Source organism: Oncorhynchus clarkii, chromosome 5 (assembly GCF_045791955.1).
Source record: "Oncorhynchus clarkii lewisi isolate Uvic-CL-2024 chromosome 5, UVic_Ocla_1.0, whole genome shotgun sequence".
NCBI classification, from domain to species: domain Eukaryota; kingdom Metazoa; phylum Chordata; class Actinopteri; order Salmoniformes; family Salmonidae; genus Oncorhynchus; species Oncorhynchus clarkii.
Genome location: NC_092151.1, coordinates 45,946,901 through 45,971,446, shown reverse-complemented (window position 1 = coordinate 45,971,446; position 24,546 = coordinate 45,946,901). Strand labels below are relative to the sequence as shown.

Below are 24,546 nucleotides of genomic sequence, written 5' to 3'. Positions count from 1 at the left end.
TGCTTAATGTTGTCACTTTTGCCTTGAACCGATTTCACCGTTGGCTTTGAACGGGGAAATTGGTTTGTGCCTGGGAAGCAGCCCGGTTACAAAACGAATGCAATCATCTTTCGTTTGGGCCAGATTAAACGAGTCCCCGCATTCTGACCTGGAGTGGGAGGGCTCAGAGTCCAAATATGTATTCGGGCACGCTGATTGGTGGAAATCAGGAGGCTGTAAGTGACTGACAATTGAGAAGGGAAGATATCACTGGGACAGTGTGCACAGGTATGGCCTTTATTTACAAGTATTCTCCCCATAACCAATATACTCAATAGGCATTGAATTGATAAGACCAGATAACTTATAATAATTGACTGGGAACTGATGCACCTTCGATTTTATTTATACCATCGTCTACCTTCTTGCAGTGAAAGAAGTTTCCCCCTCTCGTCATCCATCAGGTGTTCACCGAAGCGACGCTTGAAGGTGTACCAGTGCCAAGGATGCAGAGTGGCACCAATATTAGGAGAATAAAAGCCTGCTTGCAAAACAATGTTTCCGAAAGGAATTATGACCCTGAGGATCAATGCGGAACCAACGAATGCAGTGTCGTGAAAAAGAAACCCAAAGTGAGCTTTTACCTGCTACACGAAGGCGTCGGAGTCGCACTGGTGACTGTATTTATTCTGGTGCTGTGGGGACTTGTTCATTTATCATTACAGCAACTTGTCTTTGGAAAAGCTACTGGCGAGTTCAATGCTGTCAGGGCAAGGTAAATCTTGATATTGTTGCAGATATGTATTCTCGAATCTCAACAAGTTGAATTATATAACTTATTTCACGATATCACTTCCAGGTTATCTTTAAAGTCCCCGTTGTGCAAGCTAACCTTTCCTCTAGTTGTTTACCTCAGCGAGTCCCACCTAGCCACTAACAGTACAATCCACCTGTAGTTGTTGTCCTGCAAGTTAACCCACATTCTTTTGCAAAACGTTTCTGAAACGGAACTAAATAGGGAGGGACCTACCTAAATGTGTCCAATAGAAACTCTCGTTTTCGTTGGAAAACGAAACTGTTTCGACTAATTACACCCCAGGTGTCACTAGGGTGTTGCTAAGGTCGGTTGATAATTGGAGGAGTAAATGGAAAACAATGCTTCTCCGTTGTTTCTTGACAGTTTGTACCTGTCAGTAGTGAAGGCGATATCAGCCGACAGAGAGACCAATGTTCCTGTACATAGGCTTAACTGATTCAAATCAAATGTATTTATAAAGACGTTTTTACAGATGTCACAAATTGCTTATGCAGAACCTAGTCTAAACCCCAAAGAGCAAGCAATGAAGATATGGACGCATGGTGGCTAGGAAAAACTCCCTAGAAAGGCAGGAACCTAGGAAGAAACCTAGAGAGGAATCAGGCTCAGAGGGGTAGCCAGTCCTCTTCTGGCTGTGCCAGGGGGAGATTATAAGAGTACATGGCCATTAAAGCCAGATCATTATTCAAGATGTTCATAGATTTATTACAAATAATATAAATAGAGAGAGAGAGAGAGAGAGAGGGTCAAAAACAGACGGTCCAGGACAAGGCTGCATGTCCGGTGAACAGGTGAGGGTTCCATAACCACAGGCAAAACAGCAGAAACTTGATCAGCAGCACGACTAGGTGGACTGGGGACAAGAACAGCCAGGAGTCGTCAGGTTAGGTAGTTCTGAGGCATGGTCCTAGGGCTCAGGTCCTCCGGAAGGGGAGAGAACGAAATGTGAGAATTAGAGGGAGCATACTTAAGATTACACAGGACACCAGATAAGACAGGAGAATGACATCAGATAGGACAGACTGACCCCTAGCCCTCTGGTACATAGACTGTTGCAGCATAGATACTTGAAGGCTTGCAGCTTAGCACATTATCTAACATACTTATTTTCATTCCCATTATAAACAGTTGATTGATGTCTGCTGTTCAGTTAATCAAAGAGCAGCTGCTTATTTGATGAAATCCTGCTTCATGACGCTATTACATAGAGAGACAAAAGTAGACGCATACACTTGATGAATGTTCATGTGACACATATAGGCTGTATAGACTATATAATCAGAAGGCAACCCCGAGGCTAACATACAGGAAAGGACTCTATTAGCCAAACTATATTAGTGACTCTTTAGTGGAGGAAAGGAAGTTAAGAGGTGGGAGTCTACATACATTAGCCTTATGAAGGTGTCAAATAATGTGACGGCTACTTAATCTGAGGACAAACCTGCCAGACAAAGGAAAAGGAATCTGAAGTTATTTGGATAGTACAGTTTACTTAGCCACACTCATATAGCCCAAACAAAGTGTATTGGTTATGTACACAGGTTAGCAGATGTTCTAGTGGGTGAAGTGAAATTTTATACAGCGACTGCCCAGCACTGGGCGCGAACTTGTGATGCTCGGGGGCGAAGCGCGCTACGGCAGTTCCTTCTCCTGAGTGGAGAAAGGAAAGGGGTAGCCTGGTTCCAGATCTGTTTGTACTGTCTTACCAACTCATGGTGATGAAGCATGACAAATGAGCATAGGAGTTGTCAAGACAGCGCAAACAGATCTGGGACCAGGATAGGTAGTGGTTGGAAGTGGGGGTCTACATGCCTGACATCAAGTGTCAACTTGACGTCTGTTTTAGAAGTTTGGACATCAAAGTAGACCTCAGTAGAGTACAGAACAGTGAAGTTTTGTACAGTACATTATAGTGTACTCAACTCTGGTGTGCTCTACTCTGTACTGAACTCTATTCTACTGTACAGGACTGTACTGTCCTAAACTATACTCTTACTTTCCTTAACTGTACTGTTGAACTATAGTTTACTTATCTTTACTATACTATTCTGTACTGTCCTAAACTATACTCTTACTTTCCTTAACTGTACTGTTGAACTATAGTTTACTTATCTTTACTATACTATTCTGTACTGTACTGAACTATACTCTACTTTTCTTTGCTGATTTGTACTGGCCAAACTTGTGAAACATAAACGTCTTTGATTGGTTCAGATTTGTGAACAAATCATGGACGTCAATGTTTGGGCCAAATAAACGCTGGTCCAGACGTCTGTGGACGTTGAAGCAAGGCTTTACCATACAATCTTTTTTTATGGACGTTAAAATCAAGGCCAGGGCGGACTTACCTAATTGTAACTACAGTGGTTCCTCCTTTAAAAGTTGCGAGTATATGCCGCGGGACTTAGAGGTAATGTGTGTGGTTCTGTACACCGCTTCATTGCTCCAGACCAGCGCAAGGGGGAGCACTCATTATGCTTTTGGGTCCCAATGGTCTACGGTGTCACTAACTGACAATGAATGGGCAATATAAACCAAATAGTAATCTGATAACTGTGCACGACTTCAACATTTGATTTCAATGAACTGAATGACGAGGATGAAGAAGGTGATTGCATTTAGAACAATAGTGTAAGAATAGCTAGCTATTCCTCTGTCCTGCACACACACCTGGGAAAAAAATACACTTTTTGTTTTGTTACTTGGTCAGAAGAAGCTGTAACTGGACTGTAGCATATTACTTACTAAAACTGTTGTTACACTAAGGTTATTCTAAGAGAAACGAAAATGACCTGGACGCCACTTATTCGTCTCTAAAAGGAAACATGTTCCCACCGTCTGTTTCGGATGCCATTTTACTTTCCTAATGCACCCTTATTTACTAAGCGATTTATTTATTAGATATTCTCACAGAGTAGATTTGCCCAAAGGAAAAATGCCCCTTATGAATTCGGAGGGCAAAAGGCATACTTAAATCCAAAAATGGGTTTACCGAAAAATGACATGAAAAGCGCAAATTTGTAAATCCCAAAATCTAAAAGTAATTGGAAAGGTAGATACAAATTATTTGTGACATTGTGGTTACAGTAAAGAATGTAAACAAGATGCTGTGTTTTTATTTACAGTAGTGATGGACAGCTGGAGGCAATTTCAACGAATTACTATGGAAATAAATATCACTGAATGACATGTGATCGACTGTTTCATCACGGTTTCGCGCTGCTCTGAGACCGGCATAGGGACTGGTTTTGATTAATAAATCAAAGAGATACAAAACAAGAGAACACACATGGTTAATGTTCTGGAATTTAAAAATATATATATATTAGATTAATAATGTAATAAACAAGCAGAGAGCAGGTTCGGAACCCTCGAGCTTCTAGCCCGAAGTCCAGCGTGCTATCGACTGTGCACCAAAAGCATGCTCAAGCCGCAGAGTCGATTGCTTGCTTGCTACTCAACGTCTTATAGGAACGCGCTCACTGGCCAAGCACCCGTACGTTTGTGGATGCAAGGTCCGGTCACTTCTGACACCAATGTAATGATACAAGCAAGGAGCAAGTTTCTAGTCCTCAACTTTCTATCCCGAAGTCCAGGGCGCTATTGACTGTGCCCGAATATATTAATTGGGGTTGGGGCCGATTGTGGCTAAAAACACTTTATATATTGGAATCTTTAACAAGTGGAAAGGGGTTAAAATGATTTATTATTAACCCGGCATTATTATTATTATTATTATTATTATTATATAAAAGCCCCATAGATATTCTGTGTTTCGACAACTGGAGGCATTTTGTTTTTCAGCAGGCTGTGAATTCTGCATTATGTTTGTTTTTATTGAACAGACTGTACACATTCACAGTGCAGGGTGGAAAAAGTATGTGAACCCTTGGATTTAAAAGCTGGTTGACCCTCCTTTGGCAGCAATAACCTCAACCAAACGTTTTCTGTAGTTGCGGATCAGACCTGCACAACGGTCAGGATGAATTTTGGACAATTCCTCGTTACAAAACTTTATCAGTTCAGCAATATTCATGGGATGTCTGGTGTGAACTGCTCTTTTGAGGTCATGCCACAGCATCTCAATCGGGTTGAGGTCAGGACTCTGACTGGGCCACTCCAGAAGGCATATTTTCTTCTGTTGAAGCCATTCTGTTGATTTACTTTTTTTTTGTCGTTGTCCTGTCCTCACTCAACTTCTGTTGGGCTTCAATTGGCGGACAGATAGCCTTACATTCTCCTGCAAAATGTCTTGGTAAACTTGGGAAAACATTTTTCTGTCGACGATAGCAACCTTTCCAGGCCCCGAGGCAGCAAAGCAGACCCAAAACATGATGCTCCCTCCACCATACTTTACAGTGGGGATGAGGTTTTGATGTTGGTGTTCTGTGCCTTTTTTTTCTCCACACATAGTGTTGTGTGTTCCTTCCAAACAACTCAACTGTCCATATTTTAGCAATGGCTGTAAGTCTTTAGCTGACACTCTAGGATTCTTCTTAACCTCATTGAGCATTCTGCACTATGCTCTTGCAGTCATCTTTGGAGGACGGCCACTCCTGGGGAGAGTAGCAACAGTCCACAATTTGTCTTACCGTGGACTGATGAACATCAAAGCTTTTAGAGATACTTTTGTAACCGTTTCAAGATGCGTGGGACTCGGCTTGCTTGACCTTCTTCCTTTTTATCTGTAGCAATTTTGAGCAAATTGCTCAAGGGCCACGGTTGATTCGTCTGTGAAGATGACGTTATTGAATGTCTCGCCAGCTTTGATCCATGCCTGGGCCTGCAGGACGCAAAGTTCTTTGTTTGTCAGACGAATCATTGGGTCGAAACTACAGAACAGTACAAAACAAGCAAACACACGGTTAATGTTCAGAGAATAAAAAAACCTAACATTTCTTACTGAGCCTTTCCATAAATCCACGCAAGTTTCTTCAACTGTCTTCTGACTGTGATTAGAGCGATGTTGATTTTGTGCAATGATGCCAGCCGATTACAGATGGCCTTTGCCGATCGCTCATAATCTTCATTCATCAGCTTGAATAATCTCATTGGAAATGGAATACAATGTAAAAATGTGCAGCATACAGTAAAGACCAGCAGTCGATTTATTTAAGCATTATTTTTTATCATTATTAGGCCTACTTTACAGTATTGTCACCTACTGTGCCTGTTCATTTTCCTGGGCTTTCGAGTTTAATGTCTAATCGGTCTAATGTCCATTGCTCGTGTTTCTTGGCCCAAGCAAGTCTCTTTATCTTATTGGTGTCCTTTAATAGTGGTTTCTTTGCAGCAATTCGACCATGAAGGCCTGATTCACGCAGCCTTGTCTGAACAGTTGATGTTGAGATGTGTCTCTTACTTGAACTCTGTGAAGCATTTATTTGGGCAACATTTTCTAAGGCTTGTAACTCAAATTAACTTATCCTCTGCAGCAGAGGTAACTCTGGGTCTTGCAGAGGTACATGCTCAATTGGTGACATGTCAGGCCATGGAAGAACTGGGACTTTTTCAGCTTCCAGGAATTGTGTACAGACCCTTGTGACATGGGGCCGTGCATTATCATGCTGCATGCTGAAACATGAGGTGATGGTGGCAGATGAATGGCACAACAATGGGCCTCAGGATCTCGTCACAGTCTCTGTGCATTCAAATTGCCATCGATAAAGTGAAATTATAAGCCTGCAGCTTATGCTTGCCCATACCATAACCCCACTGCCACCATGGGGCACTCTGTTAACAACGTTGACATCAGCAAACCATTTGCCCACACAATGCCATACATGCCATGCCGTCTGCCCGGTACAGTTGAAACTAGGATTAATTCGTGAAGATCACACTTCTCCATGGTACCATTGGCCATCAAGTCGGGTTCGATGCCGAACTGCAATCGGGTAAAGGCCCTGTTGAGGATGACGAGCACGCAGATGAGAAACCCACAGTTTCATCAGCTGTCTTGGTGGCTGGTCTCAGACGATCCCACAGGTGAAAAATCCGGATGTGGAGGCCCTGGCCTGGCGTGGTTAAAGGTTTTCTGCGGTTATGAGGTCATTTGGACGTACTACCAAATTCTCTAAAACGATATTGGAGGTGGCTTATGGTAGAGAAATTAACATTAAATGATCTGGCAACTGCTCTGGTGGACATTCCTGCAGTCAGCATGACAATTCCACGGTTCATCAACTTGTGACATCTGTTGTGTGTTGTGACAAAACTGCAAATTTTAGAGTGGCCTTTTATTGTCCCCAGCGCAAGGTGCACCTGTTTAATCAGTCCATCCACCTGACAGGTGTGGCATATCAAGACGTTATCTTGGCAAAGGAGAAATGCTTACTAACAGGGATGTAAACTAATTTGTGCACCAAATTTGAGAGAAATAAGCTTTTTGTGATATGGATAATTTCTCTGATCTTTTATTTTAGCTCATGAAACATAGGACCAACACATGTTGTGTTTATTAGTTGGCAGGGGACTTTAACATTATTGTGTTTTGATATTTTTCTAATACCTTTTTAACACATTTTATGATAATGATTTTATTGACCCCCTTTCCATTTGTTTGACAAGAAATCAAAGCCTTTGCCTAGCTTTCATTTTACACCCAATTTGACATGCTCCTATGTACTTCACATGTTGGTGCTCATGGGTCCTTGTACATGGATATGGCCATACCTCAGCATATTTGCTGACTCCCTGTATGCCTTGTCTGGTACCAGGAAGCACCTGGAGCGCATCACCAGCGTCGGTCCCCGTCCCGTGGGCAGCCGAGAGAACGAGGTCCTAACGGTAAACTTCCTGCTGGAGCAGATAGAGCACATCAAGACCATTAGCGCCTCAGGACCCAACTCTGTCACTGTGAACGTACAGAGACCCACAGGCTCCTACAAGTTCCTGGGAGGGATCACATCCTACTGTAAGGTCAGCAACATTGCTGTCCGTCTGGAGCCCAAGGCTGGGGCTCAGCACCTCATGCTGGCCAATTGTCACTTTGATACTGTGGCCAACAGTCCAGGTACAGTACAATACAACATATGTATTTTTCGTTACCTACCTACCTACCTACCTACCTACCTACCTACCTACATACATACATACATACATACATACATACATACATACATACAGTGGGGCAAAAAGTATTTAGTCAGCCACCAATTGTGCAAGTTCTCCCACCTAAAAAGATGAGAGAGGCCTGTAATTTTAATCATAGGTACACTTAAACTATGACAGACAAAATGAGAAGAAAAAATCCAGAAAATCACATTGTAGGATTTTCTATGAATTTATTTGCAAATTATGGTGGAAAATAAGTATTTGGTCAATAACAAAAGTTTATCTCAATACTTTGTTATATACCGTTTGTTGGCAATGACAGAGGTCAAACGTTTCATTAAATTCATTAAAAATCCTACAATGTGATTTTCTGGATTTTTTCCTTCTCATTTTGTCTGTCATAGTTGACGTGTACCTATGATGAAAATTACAGGCCTCTCTCATCTTTTTAAGTGGGAGAACTTGCACAATTGGTGGCTGACTAAATACTGTTTTGCCCCACTGTACCTACCTACCTACCTACCTATCTATCTATCTATAGTTGAAGTTGTAAGTTTACATACACCTTAGCCAAATACATTTAAACTCAGTTTTTCACAATTCTTGACATTTAATCCTAGTAAAAATTCCATGTCTTAGGTCAGTTAGGAACACCACTTTATTTTAAGAATGTGAAATGTAAGAATAATAGAGAGAAAATGACTTATTTCAGCTTTTATTTCTTTCATCACATTCCCAGTGGGTCAGAAGTTTACATACACTCAATTAGTATTTGGTAGCATTGCCTTTAAATTGTTTAACTTGGGCCAAATGTTTCAGGGAGCCTTCCACAATAAGGTGGGTGAATTTTAGCCCATTCCTCCCGACACGAGCTGGTGTAACTGAGTCAGGTTTGTTGGCCTCCTTGCCCGCACACGCTTTTTCAGTTTTGCCCACAGATTTTATATAGGTTTGAGGTCCGGGTTTTGTGATGGCCGCTCCAATACCTTGACTTTGTTGTCCTTAAAGTCATTTTGACACACCTTTGTAAGTATGCTTGGGTTTCATTGTCCATTTGGAAGACCCATTTGTGACCAAGCTTTATCTTCCTGACTGATGTCTTGAGATGTTGCTTCAAAATATCCACATCATTTTCTTACCTCATGATACCATCTATTTTGTGACGTGCACCAGACCCTCCTGCAGCAAAGCACCCACGCAACATGATGCTGCCACCCCCGTGCTTCACGGTTGGGATGGTGTTGTTCGGCTTGCAAGCCTCCCCCTTTTTCCTCCACACATAAGGATGGTCATTATGGCCAAACAGTTCTATGGTCTTGATGTGCTCTATCTGCTGACTTGACAGCTTAGATCAGATGATCTTGATGTAGGCCCTACTTGTACTTCTCATCAGCATACAAATCTGCATGTTTTTTTTGTCACTGCTCCAGACACTGACACATAGTAACCACCAACACTCTTGAGTTGAGCTCCCCATGCCTTTACACCTGTTGCCTTGCTTCAGTCAGGTGAAGATCTACTGTTGCGGCTTATGCAGTGCATTCGGAAAGTATTCAGACCCCTTGACATTTTCCACATTTTGTTACGCCACAGCCTTATTCTAAAATTGATTTAAAAATATATTTTTATTTTATTTGACCTTTTATTTTACTAGGCAAGTCAGTTAAGAACAAATTGCTATTTTCAATGACTGTCTAGGAACAGTGGGTTAACTGCATTGTTCAGGGGCAGAACGACAGATTTGTACCATGTCAGCTCTGGGATCCGTTCTTGCAACCTGTCGGTTACTAGTCCAATGCTCTAACCACTAGGCTAAGCTTTCCTCATCAAGCTACACACAATGACAAAGTGAAACAGGTTTTTAGAAATATTAGCAAATGTATTAAAAATAAAAAACCTACCTTATTTACATTCAGGCCCTTTTCTATAAGTGTCAATTGAGCTCAGGTGCATCCTGTTTTTCATTGATCATCCTTGATGTTTATACAACTTGATTGGAGTCCACCTGTGTTAAATTCAATTGATTAGACATGATTTGGAAAGGCACACACCTGTCTATATAAGGTCCCACAGTTGACCGTGCATGCCAGAGCAAAAAACAAGCCATGAGGTTAAAAGTAATTTTCAGTAGAGCTCTGAAACAACAAGATTGTGTCAAGACACCGATCTGGGAAAAAGTACTAAAACATTTCTGCAGCATTTGAAGGTCCCCAAGAACATAGAAGTTTGGAACACCAAGACTCTTCCCAGAGCTAGCCGTCTGGCCAAACTGAGCAATCGGGGGAGAAGGGCCTCGTTCAGGGAGGTGACCCAGAACCTGATGGTCACTCTGACAGAGCTCCAGAGTTCCTCTGCGGAGATGGGAGAACCTTCCAGAAGGACAGCCATCTCTGCAGCACTTCACCAATCAGGCCTTTATCTTCTTACAGCTGAAATCCCGTTAACGGGATCGATTTGACAACAGCCAGTGAAAATGCAGGGCGCCAAAGTCAAACAACAAATCTCATAATTAAAATTCCAAGTTAAACTTGTTGTTAATCCCACCACAGTGTCCGATTTCAAAAAGGCTTTATAACGGAAGCATACCATGCGATTATGTTAGGTCAGTGCCGAGTCACAAAAAACACAGCCATTTTCCAGCCAAAGAGAGGAGTCACAAAAAGCAGAAATAGAGATAAAATTAATCACTAACCTTTGATGATCTTCATCAGATGGCACTCATAGGACTTCATGTTACACAATACATATATGTTTTGTTCGATAAAATTCATATTTATATCCAAAAATCTCAGTTTACATTGGCGCGTTATGTTCAGTAATGTTTTGCCTCCAAAACATCCTGTGATTTTGCAGAGAGCCACATCAAATTACAGGAATACTTATCATAAACGTTGATGAAAGATACAAGTGTTATTCATAGAATTAAATATATACTTCTCCTGCTTTATGGCAAAAGCACACCATGCAATAATCGGAGTACAGTGCTCAGCCACCATACAGATACCCGCCATGTTGTGGAGTCAACAAAAGTCAGAAATAGCATTATACATTTTCACTTACCTTTGATCTTCATTGGAATGCACTCCCAGGAATCCCAGTTCCACAATAAATGTTTGATTTGTTCGATAAAGTCCATAATTTATGTCCAAATACCTCCTTTTTGTTCGTGTTTAGTCCAGTAATCCAAATGCACTAAGTCCAGACGAAAAGTCAAACATTTTTCTATTACAGTTCGTAGAAACATGTCAAATGATGTTTAGAATCAATCTTTAGGATGTTTTTATCATAAATCTTCAATAATATTCCAACCGGACAATTCTGTGACTTTCTGCCAGACCCCTGATTCAAACAGCTTTTATTCGCTCCCCCTTCACAGTAGAAGCCTGAAACAACATTCTAAAGACTTGACATCTAGTGGAAGCCTTAGGAAGTGCAATCAGACCAAATTTACACTGTATCTTGGATAGGCAACCACTTGAAAAACTACAAACCTCAGATTTTCCACTTCCTGGTTGGATTTTCCTCAGGTTTTCGCCTGCCATATGAGTTCTGTTATACTCACAGACATCATTCAAACAGTTTTAGAAACGTCAGAGTGTTTTCTATCCAAATCTACTAATAATATGCATATCTTAGCTTCTGGGCTTGAGTAGCAGGCAGTTTACTTTGGGCACACTGTTCAACCGGACGTGAAAATAACGCCCCCAAGGTATGGTAGAGCGGCCAGACGGAGCCACTCCTCAGTAAAAGACAGACCGCTTGGAACTCTTTAACCTGAATGCCAAGCGTCACGTCTGGAGGAAACCTGGCACCATCCCTACAGTGAAGCATGGTAGAGGCAGCATCATGCTGTGGGATGTTTTTCAGCTGCAGGGACTGGGAGACTAGTCATGATCAAGGGAAAGATGAACGGAGCAAAGCGAAAATAAGAATTTGTTCTTAACTGACTTGCCTGGTTAAATAAAGGTAAAATTTAAAATTTTTTAAAAAGTACAGAGAGATTCTTAATGAAAACCTGCTCTAGAGCTCTCAGGACCTCCGACTGGAGTGACGGTTCACCTTCCAATAGGACAACGACTCTAAGCAGACAGCCAAGACAACACAGGAGTGGCTTCGGGACACGTCTCTGAATGTCCTTCAGTGGCCCAGACTTGAACCATCTCTGGAGAGAACTGAAAATAGCTATGCAGCGACGCTCCCCATCCAACCTGACAGAGTTTGAGAGGATCTGCTTTGAAGAATGGGAGAAACTCCTCAAATACAGGTGTGCCAAGCTTGTAGCGTCATACCCAAGAAGACTCGAGGCTGTAATCGCTGCCAAAGGTGCATCAACAAAGTACTGAGTAAAGGATCTGTATACTTGTGTAAATGTGATATTTTATCTTTAATACATTTGCAAAAATGTATAAAAAACTGTTTTTGCTTTGTCATTATGCGGTATTGTGTGTAGATTGAGGGAGAAAAATATACATTTAATCCATTTAGAATGAGGCTGTAACGTAACATAATGTAGAAAACATCAAGGGGTGCGAATGCAATGCTGTCATCAAGGCAAAGGGTTGCTACTTTGAAGAATCTCAAATATAAAATATATTTGAATGATTTAACACTATTTTTTTGGTTACTTAAGGATTCCATATGTTTATTTTATAGTTTTATAGTTCTTCATTATTATTCTACAATGTAGAAAATAGCACAAATAAAGAGAAACTCTTGAATCACTTTTGACTGGTACTATACACTCAGTGGCCAGTTTATTAGGTACACCACCCCGTTCACAGAAATGGTTCACTCCTATAGACAGTGAGTCACGTGGCCATGGCTTGCTATATAAAGCAGGCAGACCGGCATCGAGGCATCCAGTTACTGTTAGATTGAACGTTAGAATGGGCAAAATGAGTGACCTAAGCGACTTTGAACGTGGTATGAACGTTGGTGTCAGGCACGCCAGTTCCAAAAACTGAGAAATGCCTCCTGAGCTTTACACAACCATGTCTAGGGTTTACCGAAAATGGTGCGACCAACAAAAAAACATTGTCAGAGGCAGTCCTGTGGGCGAAAACTGCTCATTGAGAGGTCGAAGGAGAATGGCAAGAATTGTGGAAGCTAACAGGGGTCTACAAACAGGAAAATAACGGTTGATTACCACTGTTAAGGCATCTCAGAATGCACAAGTTGTTGGTCCTTTTCACGGATGGGCTATTGCAGCAGAATAACACACCAGGTTCCACTCTTATCAGCTAAAAACAAGAATAAGCGGCTCCAGTGGGCCCACGATCACCAATACTGGACAATTTGAGGAGTGGAAAAGCATTGCCTGTTCTGATGAATCCCAGTTCCTGTTGCAGAGTCAGGATTTGGCGTAAACAGCCATGGCCCCATCCTGCCTGGTGTCAACAATATCTCGTCAATAGCAAAACTTGACTGCAAAAGAGACCGGTTGGAATGTCTGACTGAAATCCAGGACAAATTTGCCTTTTTTGTAAATTAGCTGTGTTTGAATTTGTTGATTTAAAATGCGGGACATGATTTTTTTTGTTGCGGGACAAAGGGCCAAAGTGTAGAATTCCACCCTCCTTCTGTTTTACTTGTAGTGTATTTTGTATTTTTAAAGTTTTTATTAGCGGCCGGACCGGGACTCGACCTTGCATTTCCGGGGGTGATTTGTATTCAGCACCAACCGCTGAGCCAGAATCTGGCACGAGATGGGTATTTTACCTACAGGGCAGGCTATGCATTGGGCGTGCAGTGCTGAATAGCTTTTCTGATGAACGGTTCTAAGTAAACTCAGGCTACTGTTGCTCCCACTGTGTAGCTTGTCTGATGTTTAGGCAGTAACAGTTCGGCATTAAGAGATCACTGTTGCTCCCACTGTGTGATTAGGCATTCATCCCTCCCCATGTAGGAATTTCAGCAGCACTGGCACAGGCGTGCACACACAAACACACACTAATCTCGCTCGCCAATATTGACAAACACACCTGTGTGATTCTACGAGACTATATACGCACGCACACGCAAAGCTATTCTGACAGCATTTTTTTTTTATGACCCCATGTCACCTGTGCGTGTGACAGGTGCGAGTGATAATGCGGTGAGCTGTGCGGTGATGTTGGAGGTGCTCCACTCCCTGGCCAATCTCTCCACTCCCTTACGACACGGGGTAGTGTTCCTCTTCAACGGGGCAGAGGAGACCATGCAGCAGGTGAGAGAGAAACTGGGGACAGTAGTGAACACTGGTCAGGTCAACTAAGAGGAATTTCACAATCACATTTTGATTTGTTTCAGCCAGAATCATAAATACTATTCCTCTTTTGTGCAAGGACACCTTTTGTTCTTGTATAATTCTATTCAATGACGTAATATGGAATGTGAAATATTTTATACTCTATCTATGTTAGGCGAGTCATGGCTTCATCACTCAGCATCCCTGGGCCAAGCAGGTCCGAGCCTTCATAAACCTGGAGGCAGTGGGGGTCGGGGGCAAAGAGTTGGTGTTCCAGACAGGTTTGTGGACACTTCTTTATTAGGGCACACTGCAGCCAAATGTTTTGCAACTGCAAACAAAAAAGGGATTTAGGTGGTTCAGTTAAAATCAATGTTTATTGGTTGCATACACAGTTTAGCAGATGTTATAATGGGCACAGTGAAATGCTTATGTTAGTAGCTCCTAATAATGCAGTAAAATGTTAAACAAGTACACAAATAGGGGGCTCCTGAGTGGCGCAGCGGTCTAAAGCACTCCATCACAGTGCTGAGGCGTCACTACAACCTCGGGTTCAATCTCAGGCTGTGTCAAAGCCGGCCCTGACCGGGAGCCCCATGTGACGGCACACAGGAGGGTTTGGTCGCCAGGATTTCCTTGTCTCATCGTTCTCTAGCAGCTGGGCGCCTGCAAGCTGACGTCAGTTGGACGATGCTTCCACTGACACATTGGTGCAGCTGGCTTTCGGGCTAAGCGAGCAGTGTGTCAAGAAGCAGTGCGGCTTGGCAGGGTCATGTTTCGGAGGACCCATGGCTCTTGACCTTCACCTCTCCCGAGTCCGTAAAGGAGTTGCAGTGATGAGGCAAGATCGTAACTACCAATTGGGTATAAAAAGGGGGTAAAGTAAAAAATAAAAAAACGAAATCAAGAACGTCGGGACAAATTCAGTTAACCCAGTTCAGGTGATTCGGTCAGTTTTCTTCAGTTTGGTGCCTAATGAACACGACTCAGGAACTGGGCCAATTGGAACACATTTATATAAGTGTCTGTGTCTCTGAAGCAGCAACTGAACAAGCCTTCTTGCTCCTCGGGACGGAGTAGAGCTGTGTTGCACTATACTTCCTGGCAAATATCCCCATATGTCAACTTGAGGAAAGGTGTTTTAGTACATTTGAATAACTTACCTTGCTTGCTATTGTTTTTGTATCCTTTAAAGCAGGGGACCGCAACAGGTGGCCTGCAGGGATTTTAGTTTTTGGTAAAATCACCAGGAATTAAGCTAAACATTTGTTTCATTTAAGAAATCTGTTCCCAAGTATTCCCACAAGTAAAATAAAATAGACTTATATGATCGTGTCTCAATGTAATCAAGATATGTAATTGTTATTTACAAATACAATAATCTACAGTGCCTTGCGAAAGTATTCGGCCCCCTTGAACTTTGCGACCTTTTGCCACATTTCAGGCTTCAAACATAAAGATATAAAACTGTATTTTTTTGTGAAGAATCAACAACAAGTGGGACACAATCATGAAGTGGAACAACATTTATTGGATATTTCAAACTTTTTTAACAAATCAAAAACTGAAAAATTGTGCGTGCAAAATTATTCAGCCCCCTTAAGTTAATACTTTGTAGCGCCACCTTTTGCTGCGATTACAGCTGTAAGTCGCTTGGGGTATGTCTCTATCAGTTTTGCACATCGAGAGACTGACATTTTTTCCCATTCCTCCTTGCAAAACAGCTCGAGCTCAGTGAGGTTGGATGGAGAGCATTTGTGAACAGCAGTTTTCAGTTCTTTCCACAGATTCTCGATTGGATTCAGGTCTGGACTTTGACTTGGCCATTCTAACACCTGGATATGTTTATTTTTGAACCATTCCATTGTAGATTTTGCTTTATGTTTTGGATCATTGTCTTGTTGGAAGACAAATCTCCGTCCCAGTCTCAGGTCTTTTGCAGACTCCATCAGGTTTTCTTCCAGAATGGTCCTGTATTTGGCTCCATCCATCTTCCCATCAATTTTAACCATCTTCCCTGTCCCTGCTGAAGAAAAGCAGGCCCAAACCATGATGCTGCCACCACCATGTTTGACAGTGGGGATGGTGTGTTCAGCTGTGTTGCTTTTACGCCAAACATAACGTTTTGCATTGTTGCCAAAAAGTTCAATTTTGGTTTCATCTGACCAGAGCACCTTCTTCCACATGTTTGGTGTGTCTCCCAGGTGGCTTGTGGCAAACTTTAAACGACACTTTTTATGGATATCTTTAAGAAATGGCTTTCTTCTTGCCACTCTTCCATAAAGGCCAGATTTGTGCAATATACGACTGATTGTTGTCCTATGGACAGAGTCTCCCACCTCAGCTGTAGATCTCTGCAGTTCATCCAGAGTGATCATGGGCCTCTTGGCTGCATCTCTGATCAGTCTTCTCCTTGTATGAGCTGAAAGTTTAGAGGGACGGCCAGGTCTTGGTAGATTTGCAGTGGTCTGATACTCCTTCCATTTCAATATTATCGCTTGCACAGTGCTCCTTGGGATGTTTAAAGCTTGGGAAATCTTTTTGTATCCAAATCCGGCTTTAAACTTCTTCACAACAGTATCTCGGACCTTGTTCTTCATGATGCTCTCTGCGCTTTTTACGGACCTCTGAGACTATCACAGTGCAGGTGCATTTATACGGAGACTTGATTACACACAGGTGGATTGTATTTATCATCATTAGTCATTTAGGTCAACATTGGATCATTCAGAGATCCTCACTGAACTTCTGGAGAGAGTGTGCTGCACTGAAAGTAAAGGGGCTGAATAATTTTGCACGCCCAATTTTTCAGTTTTTGATTTGTTAAAAAAGTTTGAAAAATCCAATAAATGTCGTTCCACTTCATGATTGTGTCCCACTTGTTGTTGATTCTTCACAAAAAAATACAGTTTTATATCTTTATGTTTGAAGCCTGAAATGTGGCAAAAGGTGGAAGTTCAAGGGGGCCGAATACTTTCGCAAGGCACTGTATTTTTGGACTTATTTGTGATCATTTTGCAGTGTAGAAATGATTATAATTGTGTTCTGGACCCCCAACCATTTGATCCGACAAAAATCGTCCCGCGGCTGAATCTAGTTGCCTTCCCCTGCTTTAAAGGGTCAATTCTGTATACAATTTTAAAAGTGAAATCTTCACATCTTTTACACGTCTGTCTTCTCTCATCTCACCTTCATTGATACACACAGGTCCCGAGAACCCCTGGTTGATCCAGGCCTATAAGCATGCTGCCAAACATCCCTTTGCTTCTGTGGTGGGACAGGAAATCTTCCAGAGCAGGTGGATCCCATCCGACACAGATTTCCACATCTACAGGGACTTTGGAAACATTCCAGGTAGGGTAAAGCTTCAGTATCAAGTCTTCAAGTAAAGTTATCAACTCTCCTGACTTTAGATCTCCACTCTTGTTTCAGTCGACTGCAGTCTGCCTTCACTTTATTTGAAGCTTTGCTGTATTGTAGTTCAACATTACTGTATGAGTTCGTGTTGAACCACCCGCCTAGGATTTTTTGGCAGTGGTTACAGCTGTGAGTCCTCCTGGGTAAATCTAACAGCTTTGCACACCTGCATTGTGCATTATTAGCCCTTTTTAAATATATTTTTTTAATTTTAAATTCTTCAAGTTGTTTCAAGGTGTTGGGGATCATGGCTAGACAGCCATTTTCAAGTCTTGCCATAGATTTTCAAGCAGATTTTACTCCCAACTGTAGCTTGGTCACTCTGGGACATTCACTGTCTTCTTGGTAAGCAACTCCAATGTAGATTTATTTTGCCTTGTGTTATAGGTTATTGTTCTGCTGAAGGGTTAATACCTCTTACAGTGTCTGGTGTAAAGCAGACTGAAGCAGATTTTTCTCTAGCATTTTGCCTGTGCTTAGCTCATCACGTTTATTTTTATCCTGAAAAACTCCCCAGTCTTTGCTGATGTCAAGCATACCCATACCATGTTGCAGGCACCACCATGTTTGAAAATAAGGAGGCAGTTACTCATTGATGTGTTGTTGGATTTGCCCCAGACATAAGGATGTTCATTTAGGCCAAAAAGTGTATTCCTTTTGTGTGTTTTTTTTCTTTCAGTATTACTTTAGTGCCTTGTTGATTTACAGGATGCATGTTTTTTGAATATTTGTATTCTGTATATTTGTATTCTTTTCGCTCTGCCATTTAGGTCATTATTGTGGAGTCACAGCCATTAAACTCTGTAGCTGTTTTAAAATCACCAATGGCCTCATGGTGAAATCCCTGAGCAGTTTCCTCAGTTCAGAAGGATGACTATCTTTGTGTCTGGGTGGTTTAATACATCATCCACAGCATAATTATTAACTCGGCCATGCTTAAAGATATATTCAGTGTCTGATTTGTTATTGTTTCTCATCTACCAATCACTGCTCTTCTATGAGGCTTTTGAAAAGCTCCCTGGTCTTTGTAGTTGAATCTGTTTTGGAAATGCAATACTTAACTGAGGGACCTTACAGATGTTGTATAAATGGGGGACAGCGGAAGGAGTAGTCATTGAAAAAACTCATGTCAACCCCTATTATTTCACACACTGAGCCCATGTAACTTATTATCAAATCAAATGTTCTTTGTCACATGCTCCGAATACAACACGTGTAGACCTTACAGTGAAATGTTTACTTACAGGCCCTTAACCAACAATACAGTTTGAAGAAAAATAACTGTTAAAAGTTTTTACATAAAATAAACTGAAGTAAAAACGAAAAAGGACAAATAATTAAAGAGCAACAATAAAATATCACTAACGAGGCAATATACAGGGGGTATCGGTTCAGAGTTAATGTGCGGGGGCACAGTATAGTCAAGGTATTTGAGATATGTACATGTAGGTAGAGATAAAGTGACTGCATAGATGATAAACAGAGTAGCAGCAGTGTAAAAATGGGAGGAGGGGTAGCTTTTTGATTAGCTGTTCAGGAGTCTTATAGCTTGGGGGTAGAAGCTGTTAAGAAGCCTTTTGGACCGAGACTTGGCGCTCCGGTACCGCTTTCTGTGCGATAGCAGAGAGAACAGGCTATGACCAGGGTGGCTGGAGTCTGTTATGTGATTTGTTAAGCAAAGTGTTTGACTTCTGAACTAATTTAGGCTTGCCTAATCAAAGGGGGTAAATACAACTATACTTTAGTTATAATTATTGATTTTACATTTGTAATCTATTGTTGAATTTTTTTTCTCCCTTTGACCTTATGGAGTATTTTATGTAGATAGATGACAATTAAATATATTTCAATCCCACTTTGTAACGCAACAAAATCTGAAATAATCCCAGGGTTGAATACTTACGATACCCACTGTAAATATTTCTTATATTTTCTCCCGATCGTATTATCGTCCGATATTTGCCTTACCGTTATATCAATATGGGATGATATTCCACCTATAACAGATGAATAGGATGAAAAAGGGAATTTGATGCTCATCTGATCATTTCACCCATTCTCATGATGTTATTATTGTTGTAATGTAAGAAGTCCACATTTGAATCATATTTCTTGGACAATTGATATTTTGAATGGCAATTTATGAGAATTCTCAGTGTGGGAAAATTACACTTTAATTTCCCCACTGTAAAACAGTATATTGGCAGAAACAGTTTAAGAAGGAAGTTTACATACGCCTTAGCCAAATACACTAAACTCAGTTTTTCACAATTCCTGACATTTAATCCTAGTAAAAATTCCATGTTTTAGGTCAGTTAGGATCACCACTTTATTTTAATGGGAAATGTCAGAATAATAGTAGAGTGATTTATTTCAGCTTTTATTTCTTTCATCACATTCCCAGTGGGTCAGACGTTTACATACACTCAATTAGTATTTGGTAGCATTGCCTTTAAATTGTTTAACTTGGGTCAAACGTTTTAGGTAGCATTCCACAAGCTTCCCACAATAAGTTGGTTGAATTTTGGCCCATTCCTCCTGACAGGGCTGGTGTAACTGAGTCAGGTTTAGACCTCCTTGCTCGCACATGCTTTTTCAGTTCTGCCTACACATTTTCTATGGGATTGAGGTCAGGGCTTTGTGATGGCCACTCCAATACATTTGTTGTCCCTAAGCCATTTTGCCACAACTTTGTAAGTATGCTTGGGGTCATTGCCCATTTGGAAGACCCATTTGCGACCAAGCTTTAACTTCCTGACTAATGTCTTGAGATGTTGCTTCAATTTATCCACATAATTTTCCTCCCTCATGATGCCATCTATTTTGTGAAGTTCCCCAGTCCCTCCTGCAGCAAAGCACCCCCACAACGTGATGCTGCCACCCCCGTGCTTCACGGTTGGTATGGTGTTCTTCGGCTTGCAAGCCTCCCCCGTTTTCCTCCAAACATAACGATGGTCATTATGGCCAAACAGTTCTATTTTTGTTTCATCAGACCAGAGGACATTTCTTCAAAAAGTACCATCTTTGTCCCCATGTGCAGATGCAAACCGTAGTCTGGCTTTTTATGGCGGTTTTGGAGCAGTGGCTTCTTCCTTGCTGAGTGGCCTTTCAGGTTTACCAGGCAGGTCAGTTAAGAACAAATTCTTATTTTCAATGACGGCCTAGAAACAGTGGGTTACTTGCCTTGTTCAGGGGCAGAACGGCAGATTTTACCTTGGGGATTTTAGCTTGGGGATTCGATCTTGCAACCTTTTGGTTACAAGTCCAACGCTCTAACCGCTAGGCTACCTGCCACCCCAAATGTCGATTTTATGTGGATATAGGACTCGTTTTACTGTCGATATAGTAACCTGCCTCACCCAATGTGATACGGAACCGCTATTATTTTTACATTTTTAGAACACACTCAAGAACCTCCAGAAGCTAACCAGCTAACTGGCTACAAGCTATTTAGTCATTGTTAGTTTTCTAACCTTGATAACACTCGCCAGTCCAGCTTCCCTGCCCCATCCACCGCTGCCCCCTGGACACTGATCACTTGGCTACATAGCTGATGCATGCTGGACTGTCCATTAATCACGGTAATCCATTCTGCTTGTTTATGTTTTATCTGTCGGCCCCAGCCGCACTCAGGCTCTGTGTGTAGTTAATCCGACCCTCTCTGCCTAGTCAATCGCCATTCTACCTGCTGTTGTTGTGCTAGCTGATTAGCTGTTGTTGTCTCACCTACTGTTTTTGCTAGCTCTCCCAATTCAACACCTGTGATTACTGTATGCCTCGCTGTATGTCTCTCTCAAAAGTCAATATGCCTTGTATACTGTTGTGCAGGTTAGTTATCATTGTTTTAGTTTACAATGGAGCCCCTAGTTCCACTCTTTATACCCCTGATACCTCCTTTGTCCCACCCCCCACACATGCGGTGACCTCACCCATTACAACCAGCATGTCCAGAGATACAACCTCTCTCATCATCACCCAGTGCCTGGGCTTACCTCCGCTGTACCCGCACCCCACCATACCCCTGTTTGCGCATTATGCCCTGAATATATTCTACCATGCCCAGAAACCTGCTCCTCTTATTCTCTGTCCCCAACGCCCTAGGCGACCAGTTTTGATAGCCTTCAGCCGCACCCTCATACTACTCCTTCTCTGTTCCGCGGGTGATGTGGAGGTAAACCCAGGCCCTGCATGTCCTCAGGCACCCTCATTTGTTGACTTATGTGATCGAAAAAGCCTTGGTTTCATGCATGTCAACATCAGAAGCCTCCTCCCTAAGTTTGTCTTACTCACTGCTCTAGCACACTCTGCTAACCCTGATGTCCTTGCCGTGTCTGAATCCTGGCTCAGGAAGGCCACCAAAAATTCTGAGATTTCCATACCCAACTATAACATCTTCCGTCAAGATAGAACTGCCAAAGGGGGAGGAGTTGCAGTCTACTGCAGAGATAGCCTGCAAAGTAATGTCATACTTTCCAGGTCCATACCCAAACAGTTCGAACTACTAATTTTGAAAATTACTCTCTCCAGAAATAAGTCTCTCACTGTTGCCGCCTGCTACCGACCCCCCTCAGCTCCCAGCTGTGCCCTGGACACCATTTGTGAATTGATCGCCCCCCATCTAGCTTCCGAGTTTGTTCTGTTAGGTGACCTAAACTGGGATATGCTTAACACCCCGGCAGTCCTACAATCTAAGCTAGATGCCCTCAATCTCACTCAAATCATCAAGGAACCCACCAGGTACAACCCTAACTCTGTAAACAAGGGCACTCTCATAGACGTCATCCTGACCAACTGGCCCTCCAAATACACCTCCGCTGTCTTCAACCAGGATCTCAGCGATCACTGCCTCATTGCCTGTATCCGCTACGGAGCCGCAGTCAAACGACCACCCCTCATCACTGTCAAACGCTCCCTAAAACACTTCTGTGAGCAGGCCTTTCTAATCGACCTGGCCCGGGTATCCTGGAAGGACATTGACCTCATCCCGTCAGTTGAGGATGCCTGGTCTTTCTTTAAAAGTAACTTCCTCACCATTTTAGATAAGCATGCTCCGTTAAAAAAATGCAGAACTAAGAACAGATATAGCCCCTGGTTCACTCCAGACCTGACTGCCCTCGACCAGCACAAAAACATCCTGTGGCGGACTGCACTAACATCGAATAGTCCCCGCAATATGCAACTGTTCAGGGAAGTCAGGAACCAATACACACAGTCAGTCAGGAAAGCTAAAGCCAACTTCTTCAGGCAGAAGTTTGCATCCTGTAGCTCCAACTCCAAAAAGTTCTGGGACACTGTGAAGTCCATGGAGAACAAGAGCACCTCCTCCCAGCTGCCCACTGCACTGAGGCTAGGTAACACGGTCACCACCGATAAATCCATGATTATCGAAAACTTCAACAAGCATTTCTTAACGGCTGGCCATGCCTTCCGCCTGGCTACTCCAACCTCGGCCAACAGCTCCCCCCCCCCCCGCAGCTACTCGCCCAAGCCTCTCCAGGTTCTCCTTTACCCAAATCCAGATAGCAGATGTTCTGACAGAGCTGCAAAACCTGGACCCGTACAAATCAGCTGGGCTTGACAATCTGGACCCTCTATTCCTGAAACTATCCGCCGCCATTGTCGCAACCCCTATTACCAGCCTGTTCAACCTCTCTTTCATATCGTCTGAGATCCCCAAGGATTGGAAAGCTGCCGCAGTCATCCCCCTCTTCAAAGGGGGCGACACCCTGGACCCAAACTGTTACAGACCTATATCCATCCTGCCCTGCCTATCTAAGGTCTTCGAAAGCCAAGTCAACAAACAGGTCACTGACCATCTCGAATCCCACCGTACCTTCTCCGCTGTGCAATCTGGTTTCCGAGCCGGTCACGGGTGTACCTCAGCCACGCTCAAGGTACTAAACGATATCATAACCGCCATCGATAAAAGACAGTACTGTGCAGCCGTCTTCATAGACCTTGCCAAGGCTTTCGACTCTGTCAATCACCGTATTCTTATCGGCAGACTCAGTAGCCTCGGTTTTTCGGATGACTGCCTTGCCTGGTTCACCAATTACTTTGCAGACAGAGTTCAGTGTGTCAAATCGGAGGGCATGCTGTCCGGTCCTCTGGCAGTCTCTATGGGGGTGCCACAGGGTTCAATTCTCGGGCAGACTCTTTTCTCTGTATATATCAATGATGTTTCTCATGCTGCGGGCGATTCCCTGATCCACCTCTACGCAGACGACACCATTCTATATACTTCCGGCCCGTCCTTGGACACTGTGCTATCAAACCTCCAAACGAGCTTCAATGCCATACAGCACTCCTTCCGTGGCCTCCAACTGCTCTTAAACGCTAGTAAAACCAAATGCATGCTTTTCAACCGTTCGCTGCCTGCACCCGCACGCCTGACCAGCATCACCACCCTGGATGGTTCCGACCTTGAATATGTGGACATCTATAAGTACCTAGGTGTCTGGCTAGACTCTAAACTCTCCTTCCAGACCCATATCAAACATCTCCAATCGAAAATCAAATCAAGAGTCGGCTTTCTATTCCGCAACAAAGCCTCCTTCACTCACGCCGCCAAACTTACCCTAGTAAAACTGACTATCCTACCGATCCTCGACTTCGGCGATGTCATCTACAAAATTGCTTCCAACACTCTACTCAGCAAACTGGATGCAGTTTATCACAGTGCCATCCGTTTTGTCACTAAAGCACCGTATACCACCCACCACTGCGACTTGTATGCTCTAGTCGGCTGGCCCTCGCTACATATTCGTCGCCAGACCCACTGGCTCCAGGTCATCTACAAGTCCATGCTAGGTAAAGCTCCGCCTTATCTCAGTTCACTGGTTACGATGGCAACACCCATCCGTAGCACGCGCTCCAGCAGGTGTATCTCACTGATCATCCCTAAAGCCAACACCTCATTTGGCCGCCTTTTGTTCCAGTTCTCTGCTGCCTGTGACTGGAACGAATTGCAAAAATCGCTGAAGTTGGAGACTTTTATCTCCCTCACCAACTTCAAACATCTGCTATCTGAGCAGCTAATCGATCGCTGCAGCTG

General features: G+C 42.8%; 1 protein-coding gene across 2 annotated transcripts in view; it reads left to right on the top strand.

Annotated features, from left to right (window-relative positions):
- The first annotated feature begins 251 nt into the window (after positions 1–251).
- Positions 252–24,546, top strand: part of LOC139408925 (endoplasmic reticulum metallopeptidase 1-like) — a 48,633-nt gene continuing 24,338 nt past the window's right edge. For both annotated transcript variants that reach the window (XM_071153385.1, XM_071153386.1), the window contains exons 1-5: positions 252–754; positions 7,513–7,808; positions 13,927–14,054; positions 14,251–14,356; positions 17,283–17,429. In XM_071153385.1, the coding sequence (XP_071009486.1) occupies positions 486–754; positions 7,513–7,808; positions 13,927–14,054; positions 14,251–14,356; positions 17,283–17,429 (946 nt within the window). In that variant the 5' untranslated portion in view covers positions 252–485. The remainder of the gene's footprint in view (positions 755–7,512; positions 7,809–13,926; positions 14,055–14,250; positions 14,357–17,282; positions 17,430–24,546) is intronic.